Source organism: Motacilla alba, chromosome 4, assembly GCF_015832195.1.
Source record: "Motacilla alba alba isolate MOTALB_02 chromosome 4, Motacilla_alba_V1.0_pri, whole genome shotgun sequence".
Taxonomy (NCBI): Eukaryota; Metazoa; Chordata; class Aves; order Passeriformes; family Motacillidae; genus Motacilla; species Motacilla alba.
The window spans coordinates 50,635,832-50,648,300 of record NC_052019.1 but is presented as its reverse complement, the minus strand read 5'-3'; the positions used below and the strand labels follow the sequence as shown (position 1 = coordinate 50,648,300).

The 12,469-nt window shown below is 41.5% G+C and overlaps 1 protein-coding gene across 8 annotated transcripts in view; it reads left to right on the top strand.

The window, feature by feature from the left end:
- BMPR1B (bone morphogenetic protein receptor type 1B) overlaps positions 1–12,469 on the top strand; it is a 233,397-nt gene that overhangs the window by 204,416 nt on the left and 16,512 nt on the right. For all 8 annotated transcript variants that reach the window (XM_038134845.1, XM_038134840.1, XM_038134841.1 and 5 more), the window contains 2 exons: positions 6,405–6,507; positions 7,479–7,581. In XM_038134845.1, the coding sequence (XP_037990773.1) occupies positions 6,405–6,507; positions 7,479–7,581 (206 nt within the window). The remainder of the gene's footprint in view (positions 1–6,404; positions 6,508–7,478; positions 7,582–12,469) is intronic.

Sequence of the window (12,469 nt, the reverse complement as noted above, 5' to 3'; positions counted from 1 at the left end):
GCCCATGCTCCAGCCAGGAGTTAGCTTTCACATGGCAGTCAGTTTAAAAAGTTATAGAACCCCACTCTGATACCAATTTGCGGATCCCCTGCAGCGTCAATCAGCTGTTTCCTGCTCCTGCCCAGCAAGAGCCACAGCTTTCCTATGTGCTGTCTCACACATGCAGCAACAGGGAATTTGCAGATGACTTTTAAATCCTTGAATTAGGAAGCACAAAGGGATCAATGACTGAACAAGATTTATCCCCCAGCTGGGTAGGCTTGCTTTTGCATGTTGCTTTGTAGGCATCATTGACATGAAGTACTTTTCATGGAACTATGAGTGAATGTCCTGTTAGAATGGATTTGAGCACTTTCCCTCACTGCAGTACTTTAAAGAAACTCTCTTCAGAGTCTCCTTTACAGTGTCAAATGTCAAAATTTTTTTAGGTGTTAATGCCCAAGGATAGGCAGTTAAGTGGTAATAAAACTTTAAAAATTGTAACCCCTTTTGTCTTCATAATCCTTGAAGACTTCAGGCTTGAATGTTCTGCTTTATTGCCAGAACGATTTTTTCCAATTTAGACATCAAAATAATAATTGAAGCTGGAATTTATCCATCAAATATTAATCACTTTTCTGCCCAGTCCGGAGTTTCCTGGAACAGTCAGGAGACTTGCTTTAGATCAACTCCTCTCATCTGCCCTGTGCTGTCACCTGAGCAGTACCCACCTTACCCAGTGAGCAACATCAGAAGTGAAAATTTGCTGAGGAGTTTGGAGTAATGTAAAACAAATTAAATTAATTTAAATGCACTGCCTTCGTGGCTTGTCAGCAGTAATCACGTTCATGATAGTGATCATTGCTGTGGCTCCCACTGCCTTGGTGTGGGAGCTGCAGTGAGGTGAGAAGGACTCAACACCCATTGTCTTCCCTGCATCTGACTGTTAGTGTAATAATTACTTTTTAAAATTCCCTGCTGCATAGCTGGAATTATGGATTACAGAGAAAATTAGATCCTGAGCCATCTGTTGGGAAAGAGGGGTTATTAGGTGTCTGGTTAGGTGGTTATTAGGTATCTAGTTAGTTGGCTGGATAGAGACAAAATTTCAAAAGATTTGAGCACAACCAACCAGGTTAGCAGGCATTATAAATTTCCCCTGAGTTTTGGAATCAACCTACTAGTCAGGCAGTAACTTTCATATTTTATCCTGTGTGAATGACTGTTGGCACAATTTTAAAGCACTTGGGGAATCACTGAGTGTCACTATAAAGGAAGTTTCCCCCTTTGGAACTTTAAGAAGTTTGCAGTTTTTGTCTGAAGAATAAATTGAATGCTTCAGATTAAAAGTTACTGCATTAATTATCTGCTTGCCTCAGATGTAGCCACTAAAAGCATTCTGCATTTTATATTTTTAAAGAAAAAACATAAAAATCAACCCTCTTGTCAGCTCTCTCAATCTGTTAAGCTTTGGGCTGTGCTTGGACCTTCAGAGTTTGGACCTGCCAGCCCAACAGGAATGAGCCAGTGTGTTCTGGGGTACTCAAGGTCTGGCAAGGCTCTGACACTCTGGAAATTCACTGAGTACATCCACAGCCAGGGCTTGGGCTCTGGAGAGCATCAGCCACTGTCCTTACCAGGGTTCTTGCTAAAGCAGTGAAGCATTTTATGAGCCTAGGAGCGAGAAACTCTGAAAGTTCAATGCAAAAGTATTTCCAGCTGTGTTTAAATTAAAACTCTCAGAATAGAATCGCTAGTCTTATTGCAATCACCATTAAAATTTTCTCCTAAAAAACAGTCTGTCATCTCACATGAAGATTTTTATCTGCTACCACAGGTATTCAGCTTTAAAGTATATATCCAGCCCATAGTACCAGGGGTCTGAATGTTTATATAAAAATGAGGACATCTGGTGGCCATTTAAAATCCTCTCCATAATTGTATTTGTAGAAATTTAAAAGCCAATATTCTTTAACCACATCTATATCAAATCCTCCAACAGCCTGCTGTGTTCCTATACAGAATCTCCCTTCCTTTATACTTCTGCAGTTTAAGTCCAACAATACTTGGGAGAGCTAAGGATAGCACTGCAGCCTAAAAGGCAGAATGCTTTTCTCTCTAAGCAGAAAAGCTCTAGCTCTAGTAAGAGTGTGCTTTAAAAAATGGGGCAGTCCATGAGCACAGTGAAGTTTTGGAAGATCCATTGCAGGGTGAGCTCATCAAGGGAGGATTAATGCCAGGGTGTGCAAAAGGGGACCAAGCCAGGAGCTGAGGATGATATCCTCACCAGGACCCCATTTCCCCATGGATATGTGAACACAACGGGCAGTGACAGCTCCTTCAATAGCCCTTCCCATGGCTGGAGACAGGCACTCCTGTACCACTGCTCAGGGGTTCTGGGTAGGGGGAAAGAGGAGTCACAAATGGGGCCACTCTGGGCAGTTGAAAAATACCAGTGCACTCAAGGCCCTGACAGATAAAACCTTTGGAAAACACTCACAACCCTCTGCTTACAAAGGGTGTGTTAAACTGCTGCATGTTGAAACTTTATTCTTCTTTCTGAACATCTGTGCAATTCATAAAAGGCTTTCAGTAAAGAAGGTCAAAGCTGCTTTGAACACAACCGGGACCTTGTTTTACTGTTCCATTTCAAGTTTTCTGTGTTCAAAGTGAATGCACGGACAGTTGTGTCTGATCATAATTAATTGCATATTTTAAAACGTGGTGTTACGATTAATTGGCTTTGACTGTAATGGGATTGCAGTAAAGGCAGAGGCTAATTAGGTGCCTTGTCGCACTCTGTTTTCATGAACAAATAAATGCTGACAGTTTTAGAGATTGGGCTGATAAAGTTTTAAGTTCCTATGTGCTGCCTACTAGATTGTATTTCTGCCCAACTGTGTCTTTGGTTGTATAAAGCAATAAAATAATTAAGTTGCTTTTTCAGTGTTACCAAAGCTGATAATTCACTTGAATGATGCTATTTTCATTGTCCTGTTCTCCAGATGATATGCTTGAATTTTCTTTGTAATTTGGTATGTGGAAAAAAAACCAACACTTTGACAGGGGCCAAAGCACCAAGTTCAGACAACTTTTGTTTTAATCAACTTTAATTTTTAGGGAAAAGTTGAATGTTTCCTGATAAAGGAGCTATGGTGATATCTTAAATATTAGCCTTTCAATTTTTAATGTTTATGTTTATTTTGAAATTTTCTCCTTTATACAGGAAATTTTAAAATCATTTTAAAAAGAGTGCAGAGACTTGCCATGTTGCTTTGGGTGTAAGTGAAAAAATGCTCTTGCTCTTTCTGGTATCAAACTGAGGAATATGAAGAGGAGGATTGGAAAAAAGTAATAATACTTGTATGGACTAATTTGAAATCAAATTAAAGATGAGGGATCTGTTCATCAAATTATGAAAGTTACCTGTCTCTTTGTGATAGGCATTGAATGAGGGAAAGATGTTGCTTTTCAAAGTTATGTATTGCCATCCTTGGCTGTGTCACACACTCACAGAGCTGGGTGGGAAATGTCCAGCAGGTAGGCTTTGGTAGCTGAGGAATCACATCTTCTGTGAGAAATGGCTGCTGGCCAGTGGGGACATCTGTGTGAGCAGATGCAAAGCTGTTGGCCTTGGTTCCTCTCTTGTGACATTTAGGAAAGGTCTGAGTTAAGATCTCTGCTTTCTTTGTGATCTGTGATTGTAGCAGCACCTTCAAAATCAGTGTCTGTCAGTGTTTCGCTATTAACTCCCTTTATTTTCCTGGCATTTGACTTGGCTGTAAGAATTCACTTTTGGCAATTATGTGACACAGCAAATCTGTGTTTATTGGTGATCACATCAAAAGTGAATTTAATCACTCCCCTGAACCATTCTTTAATATGGTGCTTCAGTGGAGGAGGTTAGTAGTTGTGTACCCAGATGTATCCAGTTGTACCCACACTGAATTCCTTCTTTACACACCATTTGCAGAATCAAATTACACAAAATTAGAATTCACATTGCAGATTTTAAGAAAATAGCAGTTCTATACTACAGGTTTTTTTCTAGAAAGTGGAGAATAGGTTTTTTATACTGCTTTGTAAGTATCAGTGATGTACAGATGTTTCTTTTTCTGTAGTCACCAAAAGAAGCATAAAATTTGAGATTGCACACATCTCTGACTTGTTTCTTACTGGCTATATTAGTGAGTTTCATTTCTACCCTAGTCAGGTGTGAGGTGGGGAAATCAATAAAACAGCAGGGGTGTGCCCTGCCCTTTTTCTTGCAGTGTGTGGTCCATTTGACATCCCATGAACCAGGAGAACAGGTTGGGGCGAGGGGGGGAAGCAGATAGGAGATCCTTTTTTCTTTTCAGAAGAGACCCTTCTCCCTCTCACCCGAGCACCTCAGAAATTCTCAAAAAGATAATGAGTTCTTACATTGCATGAAAGCTTTTTGTTGTTTGGTTTGATTTTATTTTTTTTCCTTAGAGGTAGAAACAAGCAGTAGCAGTGTTTATTCTGCTCAGCAATGCTATTTTTTTCTCTCATTTTTTCCTTCATTATTCTAACATCTGTAAAGAGTATGGTTTAGACTTATTGTTGGAGCTTTAGAACGTCTTTTTTTTTTTTTTTTTAGCTCCACGCAATCTAATTTTTCTTTTTAAATTTGGAGTAAAATTTTTAGAGGGACTAAAGTACATGAGGAGCCTGGCTTTAATTTTCATAAGTGAGCTAAGTATCAGAGTCCCATATGAAAAGTCAGAAAAATATAATTAAAACAGCTGACTACCTATTTCTTTTTCTCTCTTTTGGAAACAATTTGACTTTTCCTTCCCCTGCTTTTCTTTGATGAACCAAGAGTTTTGGTTTTTTTGCTGGGGCGTGTTAGCTGTGGAGTCCATTTTTGTGTTTCACTTGATAGCAATTTATTGTTTTGTTGCTCTGTCCCCTGGGTTAAACTTACTCATTATTTTGAATCAAAGGCACCATGCAAACAAATAAAATCTAATCTAATATAATATTCTTCTCTAATGGATTTCTTACAGTCTCTCTTGGCAATCCTATTGTTCCTATCTTTTCAGCTCAAGCAATGACATCAAGGTGGCTGTTGCCCAGAAGAGTTACTGTCTCCTTTGCCTCACTCCTATGTGCAATGCAAAGAAGGGTAGAAGTTACTGCTGGCTTCCCTGAGAAAGTAATTTGTAATGTGCAATTGGTTACTTTTCAGATCCAGAATCCTGATATATTATTATTTGAAGTAATAAGCTTACCGTGGCTAGACCCTGCCCCACTAATATAAAAATATGCCACAGAAATGTTTGACGTGATCCTCTGCAGCATCTCTCGGTTGTGTAGCTAATACTTACAAATTGTGTTTGTCTCTTCAATGTGTAACTGTGGCTCTTGTTTCCTACATGTTCATTGCCTTTGCTGCTGGTGCTCTTTAGACTCTTGTTTCATTCAAGTAAGGAGCAAATCATCTGAAATTTTGCTGTATTTAAGTTTTCTAATCTTTTTTTCTTTTTATTTCCTTGTTTTAACTGAGTTTGTTTCTTCTCTTCTGAAAAATACTCATTGCACATAATAGCCACTGTTATTTTCCTGAGCAAATAAGAGAATATTTTATTTTTCTGTGACTTAAATGTCTTACATTAAGGAGTTTTTTCTTTATTTTTGGATCTTCTTCCTGCAAGTGTGTCAGTTTTTGTTTCTTACACGTTACGTATCCCCATCAGAGCGCTGAGAACGTAAGGTACAGCAGTCTCAATAAAATGCAGCCACCCTTTCCATGCCCTCCACTCCCTCTTTCCATAGCATTCAGGCATTTGACCTTCATCAAGGAAGGACATTTATCACCAGCACCATCTAGCCATCTGTTAGGATACTTGCCCTCCCTGGTGCACATTCCTGTAAACGGAAGCATTATGGATCACTTCAGGCTTATAACCCAAGTAAACATCTATGAAGGGTGTTGATGATAACTCAAGGACTCATACACAGGAGTGCTGCAGTTCATAATATGGTTAAAACAGGAATCACAAATCACTCTTGGGGATATTTTATGTTTAGTATCTCAGAAGTGTTTCTTCAGGTCTGTACCGTGGTGCAAGTATCGGTGCCTTGTTCCCACACTCAGGGCAGACCTTGTGTAGTACTGAAGCTTGCACTGTATAGGTTTCCAAAGTCTAAACACACAGGCAGAGAGCTGGGGTGCTTGTTAGTTGGGTTTAGGCTGTGAAATGTTGCAAAGGTAAGTGCCCAGCTCTGAGGCAGAGCCTCCTTTGTGTGTACAGGAGCTGGTCCGCAGCAGCCCCGGTGTGTCCATTTGTGAATGGCAGATTTGCCTGGCAAGGAGCAAAGTTTAACACAATATTCAACAGCACATTTTCCACTTTTCACATTTCAGTGCCTTTTCCTGATTCATTCTTTCCAATCCACAGCACTGATGGCTACTGCTTCACCATAATAGAAGAGGATGAGTCCGGTGGACATTTAGTCACCAAGGGATGTCTCGGATTAGAGGGCTCAGACTTCCAGTGTCGGGTGAGGAAGCATTTTCTGCCAGAGTGTCACTTGAATTTTTGATAGCTTTTAATTAAAGTGCAGTCAACAGACATTACTGTGTCTATGTTTTCCACTTCTTTTCCTTTGGCAGATAGTTGATCTGCATTGATTACTGAGGGGAGTGCATTTATATCCCCAAAAGATGATACTATAGCTCCTCCTGATAATAACAACTCATGTTTTTGGTTTTGGCACTGTTGCTGCTAGTAACATTCCCACTCAAAGGAAGTTTGGATTTATAGAATTGCAGTCTTAACTCCTCAAATCTCCACGCTAGCTAAAGTTAGTTAGGATATTATTTGATGGAGTGCAGTAACATCCATGTCTTACATGCAGTCGCACTGTGGTTTGGGATTTTTGGTGTGAGATACTCCCTTCAAGTACAGCGATCACCTGCTGGAAAGCAAGTATCACTGCAGGAATGGAAGGGGTGTGGAAAATGGAGCAGGGTGGTTCTAAGGTGGTTGCCTTTCCTCACAATAACCCAAAATGGTTTTAGATGAGTACAGGAATGGTTTCATCATTATGGCTAATGGAAGATATTTTATCCAGCTTGCCATGAGACCAGAAGCTGCAGCTAAATTAGTCCATGCAGCAATTCCTGTATTATCCTGGCTAACCTGTTTTGGATATCCGTATTAACTCATTTTTGGTCTAACTGATGGATATGTGTGACTTTCACACTTCTGACTTGCACCATTACAGAAAGTCGGTCCCTTCTGCAGCATTAAGGCACCAACAGGAGTAAGTTTGGAGTGAATTAATGTCTTAATTACCTGGATGAAATATCGCTGGACACACTGGTTGGCAGAAATCCTTACTCCACACATCCTAGGAATCTGTAGCAGATTGCAGTCCAGCTAGCAAGCACATCTTTCAAGTGCCAGAATGACCATGTATATTTACAACATGGGTAATGACTTCCTTTCCATCTAAATTGCTTGTTGCAGGACACTCCTATTCCACACCAAAGAAGATCTATTGAATGTTGCACAGGCCAAGATTACTGTAACAGACACCTTCACCCTACACTGCCACCACTGAAGAATCGAGGTAAGGGAAAAATCTGGTCCCAAGGTGATCTTTTCCTGCTGTTGGTCCTTGGCCTTAGGGAAAAATAGGGTGCAGACTGAAGCACCCATATCCAAAAGCATGTGATTAGAGAGATAAATGGCATTAAACAGTATTTCTGCATTCCTGTAGGTTGTGTGTGGAATGGTGCTGATGCTTGCTATCATTTCTGTTCCACACATGCAGCGAACACAAGATGCATTAGAGTCACAGGATGCTGTCCTAGCACACACCTGCTGAGCTGTCAGAGATCATCTCAAAGACCTAGGCTGGTCGTGGCAGAGGATGACTATTGCTGTGTATTTTTTTAGCCTGATAATAAAATTGAATCCTCTCTCCAGTCCCTGTAACATGTATTACTCTCATTCATAACTCCACACACAAATTGGTCAGTTCAAGTTGACACAAGTCTGTAAGTTTTTCTTATTTGCAAGACCTGATCATCCAGCACTGGGACAATAATGACTCACTAAAGTGTATTTTTTATGTGAACAATGTAGCTGAAAAAAGAATGTAGGGTAAGAACCCACACAATTTAAAAAAAAAATTATTTGAGAGCAAACAGGCATGTATTAACTTAGTAGATGCTGAGGCAAAGTTTTAGCATTTTTCTTTATTTAAATACTTTCAGAAAGCTGGTAAAACTATTTTTGTCTGGGTGTTCAGAATAGATTTTATAGAAGTGTATTCCTAAGTAAGTGTAAATTCATCCATAATAAACTCTTGGCATTGGCAGGAATTGTGGTAGTCAGCATTGAGCTCAGTTCAGGGTTGCAGAAGAATTTATGATCGTGGTGTTCTGTGTTGAAGATCCAGATCGGTGCGCAGATGCACTCTTAATTTCACCAGCAGCAGATACTTACACAAATGCATGCTCAGAGAAAGCCTTCACTCATGTAAGCTGTTCCCCTCAGGCCTGTGAAATTCTGCACAGATGGGCTGCAGAGTCAGGTCTTTGGAGAGTAGTATGTAAATACTTCACTGTTTACTAGCAAGGCATTAAGGCAGCGAAACCTCATAAAATTCTGACTTCCAGCAGAAGAGTTATGTACTACTTTGTTGGTTTATTTAATTTTAAAAAGTTCTTTGGACTGAGAGAGAAGCTCCAAAAAGCAGTCAATATTTGTTCACACTTACTTAGTCTTTCATTAAATATCAGTTTGGAAAACACTGCCATGATTTCTTCTGGCTACTGGCTGAGTTTATTCTACATTAGGACTACTCAAAAATACTGAATCAGAGCCTAACGCTAGACATCCATCTATTAAGATTTTAGTTATTTGGCAATGCTATCTGCTACTTATAAAGAAAGCAATGAACCAAGCTTTTGGTAGTGGCAGAAGGTGTTTGGATTGATGTTGGGTTTGTCTCGTGTGTATATAGGGTAAATAAAGTATTGCTGGGGAACCGTGGTGGCAGAGAGAATGTTTTTTAAAAGAAAAATTTCAGCGAGCTGGAGCAGGGTTCTAGCTGTTCCGTGTTGCAAAGTTGACTATTTTAGCATGACAGACAAAAGGTGATGTAGTCACTCAACATACTCAAAAGACTTTTTTTAAAATAAGCTCTCACACTACCAGCATTCTGACAGTGTTTTGTAGAAATGCATTTCAGGAACTGCTTGAATAAATTTGGCTGAACAGGGCTGAAGTCACCATTGTTATTAAAGCCTTAGGTTAATATGCCATTCTCGGTGCCAGGCCTGTTTTAATTTGTCACTGCTGTATCCTAGTATGAAACCTCAGAAAAGCCATAGTTTGAACCAGCAAAAAAAAAAAAAAAAAAAGGCATAGTTTGAACCACAGGCCCTCGCTGCAAATAGGTGAAAATACTGTCTACAAATACATGCTACTGCTGCCAGTGCCCGCTACTGTGGCTGTGATCATTGTTTCTACTGAAGCATTTAGATTAGGCTGTGATTGTCTGAATAATGTTAGAATTGTATATCAAATTTAACATGAACTGTAAGTACAGAGAAGGAGAGGTGAGCTTAAAAACAAGCTTCTTGGAATAACCTTCTGACCTTCAGGGTTCCATGAAAGATACGCATGCTCCTCAGCATCTAAAAAGCAAACAGAAATTTGGCTTCTGATGAACTCACATCTGAGGTGATACCTCATGGGAAGCAAAGTCTAGGGAGAGCATGCAGCTGCGGGTCAGAGGCTGTTGAACTCAAAACTGACCTATGCACCAAGGTAACAGCTACAAAGGCAAGTGACTTGTGTTCTCTAAGTGCTTTTCCAGGCCTGGCATGTGCTGCAAGGCAAGATTTATGCCACACCCTATCCTTCTCCTCTCCCCCCTGGAAAGAAAGGGGGACCACATACATGAAAGTGAGAGCTAGAAAAATTAACACTGGTCAAAGCAAGACTTGTTAAGTAAGATGGAAGAAACAACAGCTAAGCCTAAGTTTTGAGCTCATCTTGGTACAGAACTATCAGGATAAAATATCCCAGAGAAACCATTAAATCCTTGTGCCAGCTATACATCTGTCTTATTAAGGAAATGAAAGTCATAATTGGGTCTGATATAACACCTCTGCTTTAAACAATAAAAGATATTCCTGGAAATCCCAGCGAAAGCACAGGCTGAGACCAGTCAAAAGAGAAATATGTCTTTACTGATTTAGAGCCTATATAAGCAGAAGTGGTGGTGCCACCGTGTCTGGCTCCCTGCCTGTATAGCTAGTGATGAATGGGCAAGGGAATGATTGGAGGAATGATGGGGTTTGATGTGTGCACACAGTCTCCACGCCTCAGATTTCACTGCCGTTTTTACTTGGATAGCTGTAACATTCTGAGCTGGAGGGACCTGGGGTGGGAGGAGAACCTCCTCTCCCTTTGATATGCTGACTTCTGAACCTTCTGGGTGGCATTTTCAATGCACTCCTCAGCATGGTCCCGCTGATGACAGTGAGTGAAACGAGTGGTGGAGGAGGGGGAAATTGCAGGAGAAAAACAGAGAGGCAGCTTGGTCTCACTGAGCTCCCTGCTGTCACCAGCCTGCACCACTGTTTTACTACAACATGGAACTGTTAATGTGCTGTTTGCTGGGCTGCACTGTTATCAGCCAGCCAAGGTATGTGAAGAAGCCTCCCAAACCTACAGTGTGTTTGTTTTGCACTTCCCACACCATGCTCCCAGTAATCCTCACTGCTGCCTCCGTGGAAGCTGCTGCTTATTCTCATAACCCTGCTGCTTGGCACCTTGCAGTCGTGAGTAACACAGCAGTAAAAAACACAGCACTGGACTTCTTAAAGGGCAGAGTACCTCCATCACATAAACTGGCACTGACCAGGACCCACCACAGAGCTCACCACACAGCCCACAAGCAAGGCCCTAGGCAGACTCACAGCTGAGCTGCCCCATCCTTCCTCCTGGTCAAATAGTGCAGGGAAAGGGAGGCTTGTCCTGCTGCTCTGTAGGGAACAGTGTGGGCTGGAGGAGCAGGAGAAGAAATGCAGCCTGGCTCAGTGCAGCAGAACAAACAGACATTGCTGGTGTGAGGATGGGAGCTTACGTTTAATCTTGTGCTGTCCACACACACACCAGCTGGTTTATGAAGACCTCAAGTGAGGCAGCAAATGAAATCCTGCCAAAATGCTTTAAAAACGCAGGAAGTGTTTGAAAGGTGGGACAATAGCTCGCTTACCATCAGTATTGCCTCTCAAATAGCCAAATAAATAGAAAGGCATATGGAACTTACTGTCCCCTCTTGTGAGAGCCGGTTGCACGCCTGTGCTGTGCACAGTGAACCACTGCTAAAGCTGTGCCACTGTTGGCATGCAGACACCACCCACCACAAGACAGTCAGCTCTGCATTCGTCAAAGTCTTGTTTCCTGCTCCCAGCAAGAAGATCAGGACATGTTCCTTTATGTCTTTCATGCTTTCCTTACACTTGCTTCACATAATTGCATTTGGGTACCCAAAGAATTTTGCAGTGTTGGAGCCTGAAGTTCATCTGAGAGCTACACAGCACTTCCTTCTGGCCTCTGGAATAACTAAATTGCATTTACTTACTTTTCTGAATGGCAGAAGCCTATTAGAAACATTGAGCCTGAGGTTTGGATAACTTAAACCCTAAAAACTGTGGGAATTTGATTCAAGATTTCAGCATGTTTATCATCTCCAAATGTACATACTCGTACACGCCCAAACAGCGTGAACAACTCCACACAATACTGTGGGCAGTACTGTGTCTGCAAAAATGCACAGATTTCCATGGTTTTATCAGCTAGCAGACGCAAGTCTAAGATCTGAATTTTTCCCTCTCCATCTGAAATCAGCTTTCGTTACTGCTAAGCACAGAAGCTCAGCTTCCATCGTGTCGTACTGTGTGAAGTGGGAGAACCCTTGCTGTGGCTGGTTATCCGGGTTTCTCCCAGGTATGGAATGCTGCCTTATGGTCTCTGTTCTCTGCTTATTCATCTGATGGGCTGTGACATCTGAAACTGTTACAACCCACACATTTTAGAGGGAGGTGGTGCTGACACAGGCTGCTCACAAAGCACAAGCCAGAGCCCTCAGCCCTGCCGAGCTGCCATGGCCTTCACGAGAGCTCTGGATTCCCCGGTGGGCTCTCGGTTTCGACCCACAGCCCACTTGGAGTGGCAGGGCCAGGGATAAATCTGCTGTGGCAGGCAGAAGGATGGGCTCAAGGGTTTTCCTGATAGACATCGTGTCAGCATCCCGTTTCAAAGGCATCAGCCATGTCCTGAGTGTTTACATTGTCAGTGCTCCCAGAGCAGGCAATGGCAGGTTAAAGCGTGACCAGTGTGATCGGGAGGTGTGTTGGTAGGTAATCTCTGTAGTGGAAAGGGGAAGGAAAGAAATTGTTGAGGAGCAAAGGAAAAAAAAAAAGAAGAAACTGGAT